The sequence below is a fragment of the Sander lucioperca genome, chromosome 11, assembly GCF_008315115.2.
Source record: "Sander lucioperca isolate FBNREF2018 chromosome 11, SLUC_FBN_1.2, whole genome shotgun sequence".
NCBI classification, from domain to species: Eukaryota; Metazoa; Chordata; class Actinopteri; order Perciformes; family Percidae; genus Sander; species Sander lucioperca.
The window spans coordinates 17,422,954-17,446,705 of NC_050183.1; the positions used below are offsets into that span (position 1 = coordinate 17,422,954).

General features: G+C 40.1%; 1 protein-coding gene across 5 annotated transcripts in view; it reads right to left on the minus strand.

Moving 5' to 3' along the window:
- The window catches only part of nos1apa (nitric oxide synthase 1 (neuronal) adaptor protein a), a 205,146-nt gene that overhangs the window by 78,319 nt on the left and 103,075 nt on the right, over positions 1-23,752 (minus strand). For all 5 annotated transcript variants that reach the window (XM_031282404.2, XM_036007154.1, XM_036007156.1 and 2 more), the window contains one exon: positions 16,094-16,202. In XM_031282404.2, coding sequence (XP_031138264.1) covers positions 16,094-16,202 — 109 coding nt within the window. The remainder of the gene's footprint in view (positions 1-16,093; positions 16,203-23,752) is intronic.

A 23,752-nucleotide genomic window follows, 5' to 3' on the forward strand; every position in this document is an offset into this window, starting at 1 on the left:
AATAGGGAAGTTTAACAGCACTGTGCTTTACATTGCCGTATAACTCAGATTAACAGTCCCTCCAGAAAAAACGCGATTATGCGATCGCATAATTCAATGCATAATCAGCCAAAGTGCGCATATTTATGCAGGGGCCGCATTTTTTCAAATACGCCGCACTTTCGCCGCATAAATTGCTGATTTCCGCGCAAAATATGCGGGGCTTGCATGATTTCATAATCCCCGCATTTTCGTTGCAAAAAAGTCACATATATCTTAGCAGAAAGTTGAAAAATGTTGTGTTTACTTCACACAAGAGCAGGCATTTTCCCCTGTTGCCATGGGAAGGTTATGAAGTGACGTAATCACGCGACGTGAAAATCATCGAAAAGCTGCAAACCCCGCGATGAAGCCATGATGAAACCGCAGTTTTTGCAAGTTCCCGCAATTTTTGCAAGTTCCCGCAATTTTTGCAAGTTCCCACAATTTTTGCAAATTCCCACAATTTCATCGCATAAAATTGCATAAATATCCTACATATTCCATCGCATTTTTTTTTAAGAAAACGTGCCGCATAATTAAGGATTTTTTCCCGCAACAATCACAAAAAAACTCTGCATTTTTCTGGAAGGACTGGATTAACAACTTTTAGCCACTACGGTTAGGATTTTCCAGCACTTTCAAAATAAGAGGAGAATAAGCATTAGCATGTCAAATATCATGTCGGGCAAAAACATGGGGGCACGGGCCAAACACGGGGCCCAAATTAGGCAGCCTTGGTTTAGCTGCTTCGAGTAGATCGCTACGCTACCACTTGTAGAGGAATTTGTGCTTCCTAGGATGGCGAAGGAATGTCCTGCCATACTCTGCCTCTGACTAGTTTACGCTGGCTTATCAATCTCACTCCTTATGCCTAAACCTAACCAATCCAACCAACAAAGGCAAAAAGTACTAGCCAGTCAGAGGAAGAGTAGGGCGGGTTATGCCTTTGCTATCCTAGGAAATGCAGTGGCCACAAAAAAGTTGTCGGAATGCGTACGTCCGCACAGAGCCCACACGTATAGGCCCTACCCTCTGATGACGACATTTACATGTAGGTCACACAGCACTCTCACACACGTGGACAGTATAATTTCGTCTTTAGAGCAACAGCTACTACCAACGATGACTAAGCTGCCTTTGTGGCCTATACTTTGTAGTGTTTAGTCACCTCACTAAAAGCACACAGCATGTGGTCCTTTCAAAAAATGTCAAAACCCTTTCGTAGCTGTATTGGGTGCAAATTGATTGAAATCTCACCATAGGCCATGTTTCTGTCATCTAACTTCCAAAACCACTTATGTTTCACTAGATTATTCTCACAATTTAGGAGGGAATAGTAATCAGGAATGATTTCCTGATGTGATGACGATTATGCCAAAATACATAACTGGGTGTTTAATTCAACCGGTTAATGATTATTGAAATAATAATTAGTTGCAGCAATGGCCACAAGCACAATCTTTGAGCTATCAACTGATCTGTGTAGCTACTGTAACAGAGAGTAAGAACACTTTCAGACCATCAAAGCTGCAATCCGTAACCTTACACACATTCAAACTACGGAAAACGAATTACAGAGCGTCAGTGTTGTGTTTCTGAACTGAAGGAAACATTAACATGAGTATCTGATTATGGAGAAAGTCTCCAAAAGCATACATACTTTGTACAGACAGATATCTAACGGTGATTAAATAAATCAGCCTAAATCACCTTCAGCTGTCAACTTGTGCCCCTTTGACATGTGTCTTCTCTTTTTTCTAATTTCCTGGCGACGCATATTAATATCCTGAAACAGACAAGACAGGTTGCTCTACCAGCTTTAAGAAAAGATACGCTAAGAGAATATTGCCTTTAACAGCAGACTGCTGTTAAAAGAAATGGCAAAATAGGCGTCAGCTGACAGAAAAACAAAACAAACAACAAACTATCAGAGTCAATTTAAAAAATACACAAAACAACGTTTGACCTATTTCTTGTGTTAAGTGGTCAGAGACGCCAACATGCAAATATACTGTCCATACATCATTATTGAAGGAACCCTTTTATCCTTTACTCTCTCCTCCCTTGCTTTTTTCCCCCTCAGACTCACTGTTTTGTTCTCTTCTTCTCCATCTCCTCCATCACCCCCCTGTCTCCTTTTTCCTATTCATGTCTTTTCACCCCATGCTGGTGCTGAGCATGACAGCAAACGCATGGGTTTTCCTTTGAAGATGTTTTCTAGAGGCAGTTAAACAGGGGATGATGACAGATGCTGGTGTTATTGTACACAGTGAACACACCAAAGGCCCACGCTCCCCTGACTCACTGATTGGGGAACACACAATCAAACACAGTGCTGTACACAGAGTGGCTTTCTTTCTTCCCCTCAGCCCCCTGACTCATTATCTTAATAAGTCCCTTCAAAAAAGTTTGACTGCCAAAAGCCCAAAATGTAACTTCTCAATAAACTCAAAGCAGATAACCTAACATCTGTCATAGAGCTGCAAAGATGAATTAATCCGACAATAAATCTAACAAACTCTCTGAATCCAGCTTCTTAAATGTGAGTCTTTTGGTTTGGTGGTATGGTTTAGTGACTCCTTTATGACATTCAACTGAATACCTTTGAGTTGTGGACAAAACAAGACATTTAAGGACACCATCTTGGGCTTTGGGAAACACTGATTGGCATTTTCCCTCGTTTTGTGACATTTTATAGACCAGACAAGTACTATCGAGAAAGTAATCGACAGATTGATCGACAATTAAAATAATTGTTATTTGCAGCCCTACTCTGTCAAGTCGAATAAATGTACCGACTTATTAACAACCTGTTCAACTGCATCCATCACATCCAGATTGATGACAAGAAGATGGCGTCCTCAGTCTTAATCCCACCTACTATCCAACTAGGAAAACACCTGCCATTGAACACAAAACCAGAAGTGGGCTTTGATAGAGAGGTCTGGAACAAGTCCACTTTAGACGGAGAATGTCATGGGGAAATACTGAATTTATACACTACACAGAGGAAGCGGGAACACTTTAGAAAATAGGTGAGATTTTTTTACATTTTAAAATTGAACAAAAGTTAGGAGGGAAGTAGTAAAAACAAAAGTGTATCTTCATCAGGCTTTTGTCCAAAACTGCAGCAGGCAGCTTCACCGTAGTCTTTCATCTTTGGTGCAGTAACGGCAAAAATACACTGGACGCGCAAGCACCGCGAAGTCCTGTGAAGCGGATTCTTTTTAAAATTTCGGTGCCCATGTTATCCAATCTCTCGGTTCATACAAGCTGCGATCAGAAGCGAAGCGGCGTGCCAGCCCACGTGCTAAGCAATCGTTTCGGCAATCAGATTCGGCAATCAGTTTCAGGAATCAGTTTCGGTAATCAGTTTCGGCAATCAATCAGTTTCTTCTTTTTTTCTTCTAGCAAATGTGTCAAGCTAGGTAGGTAATCAAACACAGCAAAGCCACAGCAATGTGGTTTTGGCTTAAGCAGCAGCGGAGAATCTGTGGATGAGAGGACACGACAGACATAACTTTGAAGCATATAAACTATAAAGTTAAGTGTGAGACTATATTTATATTACCAGGATCTTAAAAATCTATCCGTAAAAAACCTCACAGCCAGTGCAGGGATTTAAAGACAGCAGTGATGTGATTAAGCAGTGAGGTGAGCTTAGTTCTTTGTTCCAGTTACACTCTGCCAGCAGCAGACTTTTTGAGGACACTGGAGACTAATGCATTATAGTAGTTAAGCCTACCGTAATTGTAATAAAAGTGTGCACATGCTGTTTCACTGCGAGAAAGCTTTGACTTTTGCAATGGTCCTGACAGAGGGCTGCTTTGCTTACGTTGGTTACATTCTTTATGCGACTGAAAACTAGATCAGAGTCAATCATAACAAAATGTCTTGCTCTGTGATAAAAACCTGTTCAAACACTGAAAAATGTTTACACTCTTCCGACACTTTCCAACTCCTGAGGCTATGAGAGTAACTACTGTCCTTTCGCAGCAAAAGCAGAAATAACATGACTTTCTTTTGCCGTCACAAAACCTTCAGACAGACGATTGCATTGCGTGAAAGAATGCAGCCTTTTTCATTCATCTGAATGGGAAAGACTACGATGGCAAGGTGTTGATAAAATGAAATACTCCCAGAGGCACTTTCCTGATGGATTACTTTGCAATCTCAAGCGTTACCTGGTGATCATTACAAAGACAAATAAAAGGACTGCCGCTGTGAAACCTTTCCAGGGTTATAAAATCCTACACTGTAATAATATAAACTGCTGTGCAGTGTTTCAGTGTTTGATACACCTTCGAATTGATGGATCTGTTACTCAAATTGGACTTTGTGGATCATATTGCATTGCCTCACCGGTCGCTGAAGCCCCCCACCAACGCAGCTGCTTGTGTTTTTTTTTTTTTACTGGTAAGGCTGTTTCTGGTCTGAACATCTACTTCTGAAGAAGGCTGGGTCAACAAAGCATGCAACTTTTGGCGCTTACCCACTGCTAGTACCAGCTCTACTCGGCTCGGCCGCGGTGCCCCGTCCTCCTTTTTCCATTGCAGATTTAGTACCACCTCATACGTAAGGTGAGCGTGACTGGTCGTCATAGCGACGCCGCAGGAAACTGCCGTGACCTAACGCGACACACACACAGAACGTGGAAGGTGTGTTGTTTTTGATTCTCCCAAGCTCTGCCAAGCTGGAGGCAGCAAAAAAAAAAAAACACCGCTGGCGAAGCTATTTAAAAATGGGTTTATTCAGGACACTCCCGTCTGTCGCTAGCAATGATGATGCAGTGATTAGTGACGATTCTCTCCGACCAATCAGTCTGCAGGTTTTCACGTCACCTCTTGGTATCGCTTCAGCTCGCTTGGAACCTCGACGGAGGTGATACTAAATAAAGTACCTGTTGGCTAGTACCAGGGACTTTTTTTCATAATGGAAAACCAAAAAAGGCGAGTAGAGTCGAGGCAAGTCAAGCAGGTGATGGAAAAATGCCATTTGACATGTGGTTCATGGCCCATCTTGCACCAACAGCCAACACTGCTATCTTTTAACCAAGCCGGCATCCTAACTCTCACCACAATATTCCTTTAACAATAACCAAATGGTTTTATCTGCCCCCTACTTTACCATAGAGGTGGTAGATCACAAAACACTCATTAAGAGTCATTTGTTAAAGATACTGAGAAAGGCCCTGTTTGGTGGCGTTGTATAGGACTTGTTGGCAACTGTAAGTCCCTTATAAATGTGCCTTGTCAGAGTCTTCAGTGTTATCTAGACATTGTTGAATGGACAGTCCCTTCTAAAACTTTAATCATTCTCAGTTTACTCATTTTATATCAGGACGGCTGTCCTGTATCTAGACATTTTATGCCGAGAGCCAATTCTCCAACGGATCTCCAATTTTGGCAGCTGACAGGACCACTAAGAGATTTGTCACTCAAATGCAAAAACCTGTATATCCTGATGTAAAGACACAAACTAGTTCCTAAGTTGGACATCTGTCACCATCTCTGTCTAGCTCGCTGTCTCTATCGCTCTGCCCATCACTTTTCCTCTCTGTCAATTCAACTAAGCAAATGTACCCTCTCTGTATCTCTGTCTTATCACGCTCTTCTCTATACATCAAGCTGCCAGTGAGCTGGATCCCTGCAGCAGAAGAGTTGCTCTTAGCGGCTATAGAACAGGGCCCAGTCAAAACAGCGATGCATTATTTATCCCAGGTTACCCACAAAGGCTCAGCGGTGGTTTCGCAGTCCTCTTGAAAGTCTTGGCACAAGCAAAGATAAAGGACAAAAGGGAATATAATGCAATCTAGAAAGAAGCAGGGTAAACAATGAGAGGAGGGCAGGGGAGTTACATCTAATTAAAACCTTGCCTACGTCTTTCTCCTCTGTTGATTAGCTCATTCTCTCTTCTTCTTAACCACATCCTTCAAAAACATACCCATCCATCATCTCTCCACCATCTATTGGACAGACAGCAGAGATCTTTCTCTAACAGACACAAGGACCGATACAGAAAATCTTTTCTTCCCAAAGACAACACCTCACCTCTGTCCTAACTATCAGAGCTACCATCTCTGTAGTTTCTGCCTCAACCACTCCGCTCTGTTTTGCACCTTCAATAACCTTGTACAAGGTCATTTTGCACATATTTATTCTCCCACTCTACCTCCCTCATTGTCTAATGTGCATAGTGTATGTTATCTATTTATATTATATTCATAGTGTATTCTAGTCTATTATGAGTATATATATATATATATATATACACATGAGGTATTTGTAGTGTAGAAAAGAAGAGATTACAGCAAGAACTACCTCTGATTTCTTCTGCTTCCTCTCATTAACTGCCTTACCTGGACTTCCTGATCACCAACTAACTACTCTAATGATTGGGGCACAACCTTTGATTTTGATTGCCTCAAGGAAATTAGTGGGAGAGCTGGGAGGAATAACACTGAGTGTGTGAGAGCACTGCAGACAGACATTATCAGACCAAAAAAGTACTAATCAATGACCAGGTTTGGGAGAGCATGCTTGAGTGTGAGAGCATTAAGTAAGTGGAGTGTGATGAAATGAAGTCATGATGCCTCAGTGACTCTTCAGGATCATTAGCTCGCTTTCTAGGCTATGCACATCTTACAGACACACACACATTCGTACACTACAACGCCATGCTAGAGATAGGTATGAAACCTAAATGTGTTTTACTACAGACTGACATGTGTCCGTAGCAAGGAGTTTCAAAAACTGTCAAGTATCAAATATAGGTATTAAATGGTTGATCAGATTCGTAGACTTCCTTACTTTAGAAGATCTAAACATTGCAAATGTTTGACTTGTTAAAGTTCGTCTATGGCTGCTTTGGGTAAGTTTGGTATATTTTGTTAAAAGGGGTTTACAGAGAAAAGCCAGTACATCATCCATATAGCAGAACGACATAAGCTCAGTGAACATAGTCAACATAGTCATGTGTCAGCTGTTAACAACAAGTTAATATCAGGCTGTCAATAGAGACTCAAGTCTTTCGTTCTATACTACACAGAATCTGTTGAATAATTACAAATTAAAAGTTACATTTCCATTTTTTTTTTTCTTTCTCCTTTCCTGGATTCCTTTGAATTACATTTTGGTACCAATATCATTTAATTAATTTCCTCTCCTAACAGCCAAACCATGGTCGGAAGGAGGGTAACGATGAAGACATGGCGGAGGTGTATGGACCCATTGAGATAAAAAAGACCTTTTGGTGATTAGTGTTGAAATTGATGTAAAATAAATCAAGTGGGAACTGAATAAACTTCAGCAAAATTTCCGATTCCTTGCACCTTTTAAAGCCATACAGCAGCAATGCTAAATGACCCATAGGTGTGAATGTGAGTATACATGTTGCATACATGTATAGCCTCTTTTTACAAATGCACTGGAAACCTATCCTATTCTACATTATTTAGACACAGAGCTGTATGCGAGAACGCAAATGTGAAAATCAGTTTGATCGGACATCCAATGGACTGCTTAAGTCTATCAGCCCTGTGAATGACTGGTGATCCGTCCACAGGAAGACAAGGTATAGAAAATGATGGTGGATGGTTATCAACTATTGCTATTATAGAAAGGGTTCAGGTGAAACACAGCTAACAGTATGAGCTGTAAATAGAGACACAGAAAGATAAACACTGGGGGTTAAGACAGAGAGGGAGTGTGTGAGACAAGAGCTGGTACTTCTTTTAAAAACTAAACTGTAGCTGTATATGACCAATAAAACAGGGCCGCTACTGACTTCAGCCTGTGTTTACATCTCAGCACTGACTCATGATCAATATATCACACCGCTGATATGGAGTACCTGGGAAGAAGCAATCTGAAGCAAACACACACACAAACACACCTACACTATAGATGCAATGACTTGTTCCACTGTGGGATATTTTTGTCTCTGCAGTAAAAGTACGGAAGCCTTGACACAGAGGTAAAAAATAAATTAGATTGAAAGAGTAAGAAAGAGACAAAAAGTTCTCGACAAAAGGATCATTTCGTTGAGATATGGATATTCGATAACAATTGCTGAAATCCAATTATCTTAACCAAGCTGTGTCGGGAATGACGCAAGTCCTTTTCATTGATGTCTGGAAATAGCCATATGTCTTATTACATTTTATATCAGCACTCCTCAATGTCAATGATAAAACAATTGATCCTTAGTCATCTTCTGGAGCTTTATCCAGCCCAACTATGTTAATACATTGTCTATGCCAAGATATTAATTCACCACACTTATTGTACTTAAAACATGATTTTAGACCACCAAATACTACTTGAAACTGGCTTTATTCATGCAGCAGCTCACACAGTACTTTCCAATGTAATGACCTAGGAGCAAAGTAGGATTTTTCAAAAAATCATTCATAATGCATATCATTATTATTTGCGCTTTGCAATCATCCTCGAAGGCAGAAGATGTCATCTGCGCCCAAGGCTGTAGAAGCCATTAGCCGATACTGAACGACAGCATACGGTTTGAGAGAGAACTCAATTACCACTTGACACAGTAACCACAACTCTCTCTCCATCTCATCAACCAGCTGCGGACAACAGATGAGTCTTTATCCCTCAGACAAAAATAAATAAATAAATAAGGACCAAAAAACTATTTTTTTGAACCTTCAGAGGTCCATTATTTCTTGTTTTTAGGATTTGAATCCTGTGGGTTTTAAGTTAAGTGCTTACTGGAAATGGGAATCATGCAGCCAATCAGTATAATTATAACAATAACAAAATCAAAAGCACAGCTGCCAGCTGCAAGGTATCCATTTAGCAGGCGTGATGGGATGTGTTGTGCTGTAGTCCATTATCAAGTTTAAAAGGCCATAACCAGGTTTTATCCATTGTTTTATTATCTTCATGCGTGTCTTTCTACATGCTTGGCTTGTTAGGTGTTACTGCCTCATTGGTGATGATATGGGATAAAGATTGGACAGAGGGTGTAATTATACGGTCACTTTATATGTTCTCGAGCTGGACTGGCTTTACTATCCAAAGCATTACTACTACAAGACTGTAAATTTAACCCGAGGGTGGACAAAACCATAAGGAGACTCATGGCATTCTGCCCTCTGGATTTTTATATTTCTTGTGTACAAATGGGAACACTGACTGGATAGTGTTAGTGTGTGTGTGTGTGTGTGTGTGTGTGTGTGTGTGTGTGTGTGTGTGTGTGTGTGTGTGTGTGTGTTTCTCTACAGCCACACAACCGGCAGTCTCAATGCTAACATACTGATGTTTAGCAGGTATAGTGTTTACCATGATCGCCATCTTAGTTTAGTAGAGCTGAGGATGATTGGAATGATATAAATCTTGCAGACTTTTGGTCATAAACCAAAGTATTAGGCACAAAACCACAAACGCCAACCTAATAATGTTGCCAGAGGAAAAGTCGGTGGATCACAGACCAACATTGCCATCTCTGAAACTCTGACCCTTCCCTGACCCTTCTCTCTGCCTGTTATTTCTCACTTAAAACTACCTCTTCCAATCAGACAAACCACCCTAAAAGACAATCATTTCAGAGGGTTATACACAAACACAATCGCACACACACACACGCACTGGCCTCTCAGCCAAGGCAGCATTCAGTATTCTGATGAACACTCCCCGGTCTCGGCTCTATCACTATCAATTCAATTCTACATAACAAAGGCCAGGTCATTCATTAGCCTCCTTTAAACTGTCAATCAGAGGAAGAAGGGGGAAAAGTGAGATAGTATGAGTTAGAATGGGAAGAGAGACATAGCCTGTCTCAGTGTTAGCACTGATAGGCCACTAAAGGCTTTTTATGCCACAGTGATCTAAAGCGCAGCCATACTTTCACTGCTGGTAGTTAAGAGGGAAATAAAGTCTGCTTAATCTTCTACCTCATCTTACACTCGCAGCATTCCACACGTCAAAACTCACACACACAAAACCACACACTGCTATGATGACATTTGTAATGCACGTTTATGCTCGTTTTTGATTATGCCAAGAGAATTTATTTTTGTCTTGTTTAATCTTCTACATCTTCTCACACTAGGCAGCTTTTTTCATATACAGTACTTTACTGTTCAGAAGTTTGGAATCGCCTGCAACAAAAGCTTGATTGGGTAGGAAGATGTCTCAGATCGATCTATATGCCTAAATGGTCTATGATGCTTTTAGATTGCAAAAAGTCCTCTTTACTAATGTGTTATTTTGTTTTGTACATGGAGAACAAAACGCTGTACAATGGTTCAACCAGACTGATAACTGAAAGGGCAGAAAGAGATGAAAAGAAAAGAAGAAATCAGCAGTCATTGGTAAAATAAACAGGAAGCTTAGCATCAAAATGTGTGCAAATAGGAACAGGCTCCTGTTTCAGTGTCAAGTGCCCAATAATGCCGTCTATATAACAAGCTGGAATTAACAGGCAACGTGTCGCTTTGGCAAAGCTATTCTTCAAACTTCACAATAGAAACAGAAGGTTAGTCTAGGCTTAGCACTGTTAATATCAGCTGGACATACTATGGACTGAAAAATCACAGTTTAAACCTCTTCAATCTAACCATATAGTAGACTGCAGAGTGCCCAAAGAAGAACAGGTTCCCAGAGTATTTAGAGCCCAGGTGCACCGTTGTAGTTTAACAATGATCAGACAGAATTAGTCTCCACAAACTGTCGACCTTCCACACCAAAAGCCTACGTAAAATAAAGACAATATTCTGGCCCAACACCATCTCCAATCAACTTCTACTCAGCCAATGTAAACATGACAACATGGCTACCATCATTATGAGAAGGCGATGGAAATGGATTGGACATGTAATACGTAGAGAGCAAGAAAACATTATGCAAACTGCCCTTCACTGGACACCAGATAGCAAACCCAAGAGACCGACCCAAGAATACCTGGCGCAAGACGGTGGAGGGAGAGCATACATCACACCTGGGGCTCTATAAAGACACTGGCCCAAAACAGACAAGAGTGGAAATCCGTTGTTTCTGCCCTACATGCCAACAGGCATAATGGGCAGTAAGTAAGTAGTAAGTAGACAGAATTAGTATTCTCCCCTCTCATGCAACTATGGAGGATATATTTATTCATAATTCAAATTGAAAGTCCAAAGAGAAAACGAAGCAAGATCAAATTAAAAATATTACTATTTTACTATGCTACTAGGAAAAATCATGCCATAATTGAATTTAAAAAAGAAAAAGGAAACTGAAAAAGCAAAGTTGAAATGTAAAATGATTTATCTTTTGAATTTTACATTTCGATTTAACATTTGGCTTTTCAATTTCGATTTAACATTTGACTTTTTGACTTAACATTTGGCTGTTTGATTTAACATTTGGCTTTTTGATTTAACATTTGGCTTTTCCACTGACAGATGTCAAAAGTGGAGGTGTGGCCCAAAGGCTGGTGGGAGGGTCTGAAACGAAAAGGGTGCAGATGAAAATTGTAAAAAAAAAAGCAATCGATTCTAGAATCTAGACTGGGAGTTTGCAGTAGTAGCAGCAGCCAACAACTGGAAACTTTACAATTTTCGTCTGATATTTCACTACTAAATTCACTTCTGAGAATTTTTTATGCAAGAAATTAACTGTGTAGAGTTTGAATATGGGCAGTTTTACAAAAATGTATGGCCAATTGACAAGTTTATTTCCTGAAATATGGCTCGTTTTCCGTTTGAACACATTGTCATCAATATTAACAAGGTTTAAAATGACCCATTTTTCAAATTTGGATATCGTTTCAAAATCGGAAATCAAATGAATGAAAAACTACACGGGCCCAATTACAGTAACTACATGAAAACATCACTGTTGTTGCATGAAATGCCGTTTGTGTTTAGCCTACATCATCAGTTTCTATCATCTAATGTGAAACAAGAGGCCAAGCCAGCCTGGCAGCGAAGCTGCAGCCAGATGCTCCTCAACGGTGTTTCCCAGCAGTCAGCTCCACCCTGCTGTCCATAAGGTGCCTCTGCACCCTTTTCGTTTCAGACCCTCCCACCAGCCTTTGGGCCACGCCTCCACTTTTGACATCTGTCAGTGGAAAAGCCAAATGTTAAATCGAAATGGGAAAAGCCAAATGTTAAATCGAAAAGCCAAATGTTAAATCGAAATGGGAAAAGCTAAATGTTAAATCCAAAAGCCAAATGTTTAATCAAAATGGGAAAAGCCAAATGTTAAATCGAAATGGGAAAAGCTAAATGTTAAATCGAAAAGCCAAATGTTAAATCAAAATGGGAAAAGCCAAATGTTAAATCGAAATGTAAAATTCAAAAGATAAATCATTTCACATTTCAACTTTGCTTTTTCAGTTTCCTTTTTCATTTTTAAATTCAATTATGGCATGATTTTTCCAAGTAGTGTAGTAAAATAATAATATTTTTAATTTGATCTCGCTTCATTTTCTCTTTGGACTTTCAATTTGAATTATGAATAAATATATCCTCCATATGCAACACTGTGTGGACATGGACTAAATTGACGTTTTAATCAGAAATAGCCCCCACCCTCACACTGAACAAAGTCAACCACCACTGTTCTGCTCATCTACCTCATGTCTATTTCAATCCTATAATTACAATATTGTTATTAATACATTACCATTGCACTGATCTGCCTTGCACTGTACTCATATTTAAATCCTAAAATCTCAGTCTATTGACCGATATTGCACTATTCCTTCCCTCTCTTTTGTATATTTTTTTGTACAATTTTAAATTCTATTGTATTGTTTTACTGTATACTATTTTTTTTTTATATTCTTACCGTCAACTCTGTTTTTATTCTTAATATGTTAAGTGTTGTACTTTGAGAGCAAAGATTACCGGAGTCAAATTCCTTGTTTGTCTACGCAAACCTGGCCAATAAAGCTGATTCTAATTCTGATTGTATTCTTCTTCTTTAAACCTATTTCCAAATGCAGCCAAAACTATTTAAAATGTAAAAAATTAATTTGGTTGAGAGTTCAGAGAGGTCAGAGAACTCTATTGTTATTAATAATAATGTATTATTTACATGTGTCTGAATTATACTGTTTTCAGCTGTTAATATAGCCATCATTAAAGAAAAGAAACAAATCAGTTTAACAATTAATTCAAAACTTTTAAACATTAGATGTTTTTTATAAAGCTTTATACAGCCAAAAAAATTTACTTTAACTTTGTTTTCTGCACCAGTATTAGTTTTTTCAGACTACCTTCTGTCAATCACCAGACACCGTGCACCGACAAAATATCTCCACCAAAAAATAATCTCTTAAAAAAATAACAAGCTATATATATAAACTTTATATTATCACTGTTAGTAACCATAGCAGGTGCTACTGAGCTGCCACCATAACAACTAAGGCAAATCTTGTAAATGTTTAGAAATACTATCCAGACAGTATTAAATGAGATGTAACTGTAAAACATAATGGTGTTCGCCGAAATCTTGCCAAAAGTCTCTTCATCCCCACTATGTGGTAAAAGACATTGCATGTCCACACACACACACACACGCTCACGCTCACTCTCTCTCACTCTCTGATTGGAAGACAAAATGGAAAGTGACGCATACCAACATTCTCTGGGGCAACTATGGCCCTGGGGCCATTAAGCTGGAAACCTGTCTGTGTCTGTGTCTGTGTCTGTGTGTGTGTGTGTGTGTGTGTGTGTGTGTGTGTGCGTGCGCGTCTGTAAGAGATAATGAGGCACTGTGTGCTTCACCCGGCTAACCCCTCAACTTAACCATCAAGTCCTGCTACAGTGGAAACTGGGAGCACATTTTCTAACTAACTTCATCACATTGCTGTACTCTTATTTTGACTTTCTCTGCTCAGCTCAGCCCTGCAGCAACACGTCCACCCCAGATGGGTTTCTGACCTGTTCCTCAAACCTTAAAGAATGACAAGCCTATGGTGCCAGGAGGAATTATTGCTGCTCGACACCCGGGTGTCTCTTTATTGGAGGTTGTCAGGAAGTGGCACAGACAGTGACTTGATTTAAGAGAGGAGGAGGAACTGCTTTAAACAATACACGACTAACAGCCTGTGAAAACATGGGAAATGACACACTTAGTGGCTGGCTTTTTCCATCTTCCTATTATACTGCTGAGAAGTTTGATGAGTTGGTTATTGCAACTCATGCGAAAACACAAATCCCTTCACTAATGCAATATGAAATAAAAAAAACAAAACACAAACGTCAACACAACACACATCCATCACTTTGTTGGCAAATCTAATTAAGTTAAGAAAGCTATAATAAATCTAGTGAGCATGATGTTTTCTTTTTATTTCCTATAATATGTAGTCTAACCTGTTAGGTCGACAAATAACTAACAGTGTGATGTACTACTTCAATAACCTTCTTGATCACAAGAGCAGTGTGAAAATCTCTGAAAAACTGGATGTCTTTTTCCTAATATGTTTGAAATTAGTTTTCGATTTAAAGTTAATTATAGAACGTACAATACAACGTGAGACATACCTACTAGTGTAGGTATATTTATTTAAAGGAACACGGCGACTTATTGGGACTTTAGCTTATTCACCGTATCCCCCAGAGTTAGATAAGTCCATACATACCCTTCTCATTTCCGTGCGTGTTGTAACTCTGTCTGGCGCACCCACCGCTAGCCTAGCTTAGCACAGATCCTGGAGGTAACCGGCTCCAACTAGCCTACTGCTCCCAATAAGAGATAAAATAATGCTAACATTTTCCTATTTACATGTTGTGATTTGTAGAGTCACAGCGTGTACAAATAACAAGGTCACATGAGACACAGCCATCTTCTAACTGTATACATACTGGGAACTATATTCTCAGAAAGGCAAAGCACTGCAACTTCTGCTACTTGGGCGGAGTGATTTGCTTGCAGCACCTGAGAAGCCCCGTGGTGAGGAGCAGAGAGTAACAACGGTGCTTTTCAGGTGTTGCGCTAATCACTCCGCCCAAGTAGCAGTGCTTCACCTTCTGAGAATATAGTTCCCCTTGTGACCTTGTTATTTGTACACGTTACTTTGTCACTTATTGGGAGCAGTAGGCTAGATGGAGCCGATTACCTCCAGGATCTGTGCTAAGCTAGGCTAGCGGTGGGTGCGCCAGACAGAGTTACGACACACACGGAGATGAGAAGGTTATGTATGGACTTATCTAACTCTGGGGGATACGCTGAATAAGCTAAGTCCCAATAAGTTGCCGTGTTCCTTTAAACAAATATGTATTTTAAAAGATATACATACCGACACATAAAAAAAAACAAAAAAACTATATATATACTATATACATAAAACTTAATTTCAGGGCGCCTGGATAGCTCACCTGGTTGAGTCCTTACCGCAGCAGCCCAGGGTTTGATTCCGACCTGCGGCCATTTGCTGCATGTCATTCCCCGTTCCTCTCCCATTTCATGTGTTCAACTTTCCTTTCAAAATAAAGGCCCAACATGCCCCCAAAAAAATAATCCCCCCCCAACATTAGTCCTCTCCTCCTCTCTCTTTGGAGCGTGCATGAGGCAGACATGACGCTGATTACACGGCAGTAGCGGAGCAGCTCGTATTTTGGTCATAAACAACCGAATTGTCCAACGATATTGGCATTGGCTCTTATAGACAGAAATTTCTCGTTGTCTCTGCAGTTAAAGATTTACGTTATTGTCTTTGTTCCGTCTCCTTCTTCGCCCTCATTGATTGTTTACTTCCGGTTTGTTCTCTCTCTCATAATATTCAAATTTTCATATTCGAATGTCTGTTTCTTTTTACTATTTAGATATGTATTCGAATTTAGAATATTCGTTGACAGCCCTACTTTGGACCGGAGTGCATTTGTGAAAACACTACAGTCTGATACTGTATGTTGGTAACTGAGCTACTGCATTCGGGCAGGTTGGCGTTAAATGCCTTGCTCAAGGACACCTCAATAATCTCAGGGTCAGGCCAAACTTGAACTCAGAGTGAGCTCTTTGTCTCCATTCAGGCTCTGCTTCTATTTAACATTTGAGAGGTATTTAATGGCTTCTAAGGTTTAAAGCTTTAAAACAGACTTGCTGTCTTTTCTTACCTTCTTCTTGGACTTGAAGACATTGCAGCGGAAGACATTACTCTGTCCGTCTCTGGCGATGTAGCTGAAAATCTTCAGATCCTGGGAGTCATGAGACACATAGAATATCCTGAAAGATAGAATAAAATACTGTAGGTCAGAAATAGAATCGGAGCCTGGCAGCATTTCTAAATGTATCTTGAGATGCAAAATAGGCACTCAGCCTATTTCTCTCAGCTTTTAATGTGACAAAAAATAAACACTGTTTTAAGTTTGTTTTAATCCGAACGCATGAGACCAAATTTTAGCTATCAGACTCAAAAAGGGGAAAATAAAGTTGTGATTAGATCAGGGGGGAAGTGCTATTTAGACAAAATTAACTGGTAAGTAAATACACACTTTGTCTACTATAGGGCTTTGAGAGAGGAAGTTCAGCGAGACACATTGAAAATAAACTTTAATTTAAGGTTTTTAAAAAAGACCTCAAGTGACAACAGTGGCACATTCCAGTGTGAGGAGGGGACAGAGGAGGTAATACTATTACATCACAACATATCATGTGTATAAGCAGATGCAGGGGGAACTAAGTTTGAGACAATAATACAGTTATCTTGGTAGGGAGACTGTGTGATTTTTGTTTCATTCCACAAAAAAACATCATGAACTAATGTACGAACACAGACTCTATTTCTATAAAACCTCAACATTTATATCTTGTTATTTGTGAATACATCTTGTTATTAACGTCAGTCCTATCTGGGCCATGTTAACTGGCAATACTATTTTTTACACAACAGGAGAAAGTCAAATGTTTTCCAAAAGCATATTTTTTCTTCTTCTTCACACCGAGGGGTTCTGACTTTTTCAATATTTAAACAATCTTTCCCTAACCAAGTGCTCTGAGTTGCCTCAACATAACCATAAAAACATTAAACCATGATTCAACTACCAGGAGTGGATATTGGTAGAAATCTTTAAACATTCTGGACTTTGTTGCAGACGTTCAACATAAATATTTCATGGTTTAGTAGACTAAAAAAAAAGAAAATCAAATCTGGGACTGACATTATGTTCCTGATGCCAATTAGTTATTATTGTTGGAGACAGGGTTGAAAAATGTGTCATCTCAGAATATACAGTAAGATCATTAAGACATTCCTCGCCCTGTAAATACCTCATGTTTCTCTTCTGTTCTTTGCTATCCTCACATCTAATGACCCCAGCATAATTCCAAAAGGGTTTCTGAGTGTTTCTGAGAAGTGTTTGTACAATTCTAACACATGCTTGAATAGTGCACAACTTACAGCATACTGTTTTGCTTTACTAATGCAAATGTTCCACCATCCCACTGTGAGACTTAACATTCAAGATGAGCTGACAATCACAATACTCAACATGTATTCCTTCTCCTGTTTAATCAAGTTATAATTATAAAACTACACTTGCAGACTACATCACAGTGTGACTTTGCAATGAAAGAAAATCTTCATCAGAGCACTACTAAGTAGAGCTGTCAATCTTCCTCTACAATACCATACGAATTGCATTTGTTATTTTTTTGAATATTCAAATTATATTAAAATATGTAATGCTCAAATGCAGCCTGTTATTAATATGTACTACACTACTCATGCTTATGCATCGTCAATGCCACTATCTGCATGTGGTTGTTGTTACACGTTCTGTCCACTAGAGGGACTGCCAGCATTAGCCTGGCCTTGAAGGGGACCTACGTCATGGCGCATTGCATTTTTTGCACACCACTTTGTTTACATTTATTTCCCACCACGAGCAAACAGCGACAAACACAAATCAACAGAGAACTCTGTAATGAAACATTACTTAACAAGTGTATTGAAGTGGTTCTGTTGTGAAGGCTAACAGTGCTCGGTTAGCACTATGACATCATGTTAGAAAGCACAGCCGAAAGGATTTGTCATAAACAAAGTAACAATAGTGTTAGCCACGATGCTAACGACATTGCTAAGCTATGGTGCTGTCACTACTATTTCAGTGATTAATAAGCAACCTGTTTCTTTACGTCTGTCACGTTACTGAGAATACCGCTATTAGAAGGTAATATATGAAGTCGAAGCTAACTGACAGCTGTATGGCAGCTAACATTAACTTTAGCTGTCTCCACGAAGCTCACAGCTAAGCTAACGTTACTATAACACGCAGTTAGGAAACAAGAAAGAACTAATGATACCGTAAGCATTTTGGTTAAAGTTAAATGTTAATACTATTTCCCATCCTTTTTCCGAATTCAAGCCGCAGCCTGTTACTCCCCCACTGCACTAACGTTACTCGGTACGTAATGTTAGCTCCGTGATGTTAAGACCTCACAATGCCTTGTGTTTTTCACTCCCGCTAACTAATTTTTCCTCAGCCGTGACATTCCAAAAGCATTTCATTTTTACATACGGGTAGGCCAAGGCGAGAAGAGGGAGATTAGCTAGCTAACGTTAGCCAACATATATATTTTTAAAAATCACGTTGAATAGTATTTTCAGCATTCGAATAGTATTGGTTTTTTTTTACTATTCAAATTACATTTGAGTTTTGGAATTCGTTCCAACAGCCTTACTACTAAAATTGTGCCACCTTTTTACTTTTTCAACTTTCAAGATTTTTAGTATGAAACTGGTCCAGATCTTACAAGTGACTGCATACTACATCACTACTTTGGGAAAGAGAAAAGAATTGCAAGAAAATATTCCTACTACTTTACTGTAATACACTTTATCCCATCACCGTGAAGATTGTACATTCTTTTTGCTTTTTCTACATTGTTTAAAATGAAGTGCTGCAGTGTAAGATTGGATTTGAAAGGTTAGTGAGTTGTTGGTGTTGCTTAATACATTTAAACTTGAAATAGCAACTGGTTGAAAGAAGTACCAGAGACCTCAGGCTGAGCAGCTTCCTAATTGGGCAATTAGTGCCATATTAAGGGGCATGGTGATATATTTGGGGTAATTTATCACAGTGAGACAATGCACAACCAGACAAGAGCAAAAAATTAGGTGAAGATTATGCAAATGTTGTCTCTGTTGAAATGTGTGTATGCGAGCATGTCGGTTTTGTACGTACAGCATGTGCATATTTGTGTGTTGTGTGCTAGAAACCAGGGGTCTCATCTATACACTCAGGCATTTCTGTTGTGTTTGTTTTGGCCTTTTCTGTGGGAGCCAGACTTGCTGAGGTCTTGTGGTATGGATGGTGTCTTTGTCAACCCTGCTTAAGCAGTCTGTCAAAAATACCAGACACAGCTATCTGCAGTCACTAGCACGCACGCATGCACACGTCTGGTGTGGAGGACTCAAACTTTCTCCTGCTTGTTAAAGTAAAACTATGCTTTACTAAAACTTGGATTTTATTTCCATGGGTCTGACCATGGACCTTTTTCACAGCAGACATTTTGACTTGTCATAGTAGGAAAAGCACAGCTGAAATTGATAACCTTAACGATGGCTCAATTCCATCAACCCAGTAAGCTAGTTCAGTGAGTCAGCATGTACAATACCAGGGCCTCTCCTAAGTGGAATGCAGCCATCAGTAATGGTTTTGAATACACCTGTGCTTTTCCTACTATGACATGTCAACATGTCTGCCGTGAAAAAGGTCTATTGATTCTATGTCTTGTGCAATGATAGTGTTGCACTCACTAAACTGTGCACACAGGTTTGTTGTTTTTGTTTTGTTTGTTTTTTTTACAGATTTCAGCAGTGATTCAGAATGAAAATCAGTTTTTCTGCTTGGGGTGGAGTTTTATTTTAATTTTTGAAATTTGTTTAAAATCTATGGAAAATTCTGCGTCCACAGATTCCACGTGGCCCTGTTAATAAATGATCAATGCCCAGAAAAACTGTGGCTGCACACAACTACGGTGAACATGGTAGGTTAAACCTGAACCAGGAGGTCTGTCTGTAAACTCTGACAGATGTTAGCATGGATGGTTTACCATTTGGCTTAATTTCACTTCCAAATAAGTTTGTGTGTTGTATAGTGTATGTTTGTATAGTGTTGTTTATGAAGTATTGTTTTTTTAAAAACCTATATGATTGTCAGACTGCTTTTATTTCTTGCCCCAGTTATCTTTAGCGATGTTTCTGTGTTCCCAGATCTGAGGGATTACTTTGTGAACGCAAAGTCCATAGCTGATTGAAAATAATACCCAAGTTGCATTAACCTGTAGTTTTTCCTTTAAGTGATGTTTGAACAGCTATTTCATCCATACAATCTTACAAACATTTTGGTAGCAAACCTGTCAGTGTTTTTTCAATATTGCCTCAAAAGAACCGTAACCCCTATTTTCCACCAGGCGCTTCTGCGCGGCGTTCCGGGCATGTTGAGACCCCCGCGAGCAATCGCCATTCAAGTCTATGCTTGATAATCCACCAGCCGCGCCGCAGCGCCTCCCAGAATATGCGTGAAGCATGTCTCCGCTCTGCTAAAGATACGCGGCAGGTCTATTTTTACGCGAGCCGCGGGCCGTTCAGACAGCCGGGCAAGGAAGTGAAACAGTGAGACTATCCTGTCAATTTACAAAAAGACACCCCCCAATATCGTAAATGTCTCCTCTACAACACCATGGACGACAAGAGATTCATCTTAGAGGTGGAAAAACATAAGACATCACAGATCCTTTTTATGGACAACACCAGAAAAGGCAAGGCAAGGCAAGGCACCTTTATTTATATAGCACAACAGGGCAATTCAAAGTGCTCTACATAAACCATTAAAGAGCGGTTAAAAACGATTAAAAAATTAAAAACGGATAAAATACGAGAATAAAAATTACAGTGCAGTATAAGAAATTAAAGATTAAAGATCAGTTAAAAAAAGATAGGTCTTCAGCCTTGATTTAAAGGCCCAGTGTGTACCGTGTTTAGTTGTTCATTATCAAAACCTGTGTTGCCCATTCACAAACTTGTCCTTTTTCATGAATATTTACCTCCACCATCAATTCCAAGTATTCCTTTTGGCTTGAAATATTACATTTGCATTCGCATGAACTGGGGTAGACGCTCCATATTCATGCGCCATCTTGAAATACGTTAGCCAGTAAGGAACATACAGGACATACTGCTCCGCCTTTCGTGTTTTCGCTGTCACATGATAACCTCACAGGTGCTGCTAATGGGTATCGTAGCTTCCCGGCCCGGCAAGTTTGAAGAAGGAAACATGGAGGACCACACGTATTCAAAATCCAAATTTCAGGAACAGGAGTCTTCTTCTTCGCCCAGAAAAAGAAAAAGGATATTTAAAAGAGCAAGAGACCGGCTTTTTGAAGTGGGAAGACTACCGTAGCTGTAATACGTACTTTGAACTGCGTGGTGCGAGAGAGTTGATTGCGATATATGATCTCAACGCTAGATGGGAGAAATTCCTACACATTGGACCTTTAAAAGAACTGAGAGGTCTGGGTGGTACATAGTGTAGTAGCAGATCAGAAATGTATTTCGGCCCTAAACTGTTGTGTAGTAGTGATTTATAAACCAGCAAAAGTAATTTGAAATCAGTTCTTTGAGGCACTGGAAGCCAGTGTAGAGACTTCAGTACTGAAGTGATGTGATCCACTCTCTTGGTCTTAGTGAGGACTCGAGCAGCAGCGTTCTGAATCAGCTGCAGCTGTCTGATTTTTTAGGGAGACCTGTAAAGACACCCTTACAATAGTCAAGTCTACTGAAGATAAAAGCATGGACAAGTTTTTCCAAATCCTGCTGAGACATAAGTCCTTTAACCCTTGATATATTTTTAAGGTGGTAATAGGCTGACTTTGTAATTGCCTCAATGTGGCTGTTAAAATTCAGGTCTGAGTCCATGACTACACCAAGATTTCTGACTTTGTCTGTTGTTTTTAACATTGTCGTTTGAAGCTGAGCGCTGACATTTAATCGTTCCTCTTTTGCTCCAAAAACAACCACCTCAGGTTTTACTTCATTTAATTTAAGAAAAGGGAAGACATGGAGTTTAATTGCAGGAGCGCTTGGAGTAGAAGGGAGATACTAGCTTAATAAACACGGGATTGTTCTGTAAAGCACTTGTAGAGACAATAAAATCTGCAAATCGGGCAGCAAGACGCTCCGCTTCTGAGACGCTCCCGGTGTGGTATGGCGCGTGTCGGAGGACAGAAACAGAACCGCGGCGCAGCAGGAATAAATGCAGGAGTGAGTTAGCCTCAAAAGTAGGTTTACGCATCCCTATTTGCTTACCACAGCTAATGAGCTGCTCAGAACAGAAGATGATGTGGATCCTGTTGTGACATTACGGCCTACAGAGTACTTGCTGGAAAATACTCAGAAATGAGGCAACATTATGCACAAGGAATTACAGTGAGGTGAGTAGCTGCAGCTTAATGAGAGTAGCAGGAACATTTCTGTAAGTGTCTTATGTCACCACACACAGAGGCCCAACATGGTCTTTATTATTATCAAGCCGTGTCATCTGCTGGAAGAAAACTGGCCGCTCCCATCCGGCTGCACTTTGCAGAAACCTTTAAGTTGCCTTCTCTTTGAACTCTCTCTCCCCTCCACCCCCCCAACCCTGAGTCCCGACAGACATTTCTTTGAAATCTAAAGCAGGGGGGAAAGTCTTATGTTCTGCCAATTGTTGCCAACTGAATCGTATTCAAAACATGTAGGGAATGATAAAATAAAAAAAACAGTAGATGATGCCAGGCGTGTGAAGCTCAGCCAAGAGTGAGTACAAGTGAGCTTAGCTGACAAATCCCCAAGCAGCGCGGAGATGACGGCACGGATAAATCTCTATCAACTGTCTCTAACAGGAACCGCTGCCAAACATCTAGGTGAAGATGCGTCAGATAGATCAGATCTCAGAATTAGAGAAGCATGCTCGACATGAAAGCCGATGGTTAAGGGCTAAATAAATCAGACTACAAGTACTACCAACGGGGAAACTTCTCATTTTGTATTTCACTGAGTGAGTCAACAGAGCAGTGATGTGTAAGTAGTAGATCTATGACTATAGAAACAATAGAGTTGAATAAAAGCCAGCTAAAATTGAGATGCAATTGTTTCATCTGCTGGCAGAAGTTAAGCATTCATGGTGCGTTCCATTTACCTCGGAACTCGGAAGCTGGGAATGACGTCACACCCGAGTTAGTCTATATCCACGACGTTCCACTCCCGGGATTGCTCTCGTTCTGCCTTTAAACGTACACACGTTCCACCAAAACAAGTTCCTTCCCGAGGCTATTTTACAGTGGCACCGTGGCTCCGCTTGGTGCTTAGCACCGCCCAAGACGATTGTGATTGGTTTAATGCTGTGTGGACTAACCAGACCTTCCTCCACAGCGCTGTGGAGGAAGGTCTGGCAATGCGAGACTACACCCGTGTTGACTGCGTTCCATTTAACAAGTCATTTTTCACTGTGGGGTTAGCTCTAGCTAGGTTAGCCATTGTTAGCAATTGATAACGCATTACGCTGTTTCTTTGTGCGTACAAACAGTGTAACAACATGTCCACAGATATAAGTTGGGCAGGACTGTGTGAACGACTGATTCAGTGAGACACAAATAAGATAGAAGTGGTAATAAACTGTATGCTACTACAGCTTTCACTACTGCTGATGCACGGAGCAGCCATGTTGGATTTCGAGCTTGGGGTACTGTGAGGTTGTCCGAGTTCCCAACTCTGAAATCCGAGTTCAGGGAGCGTG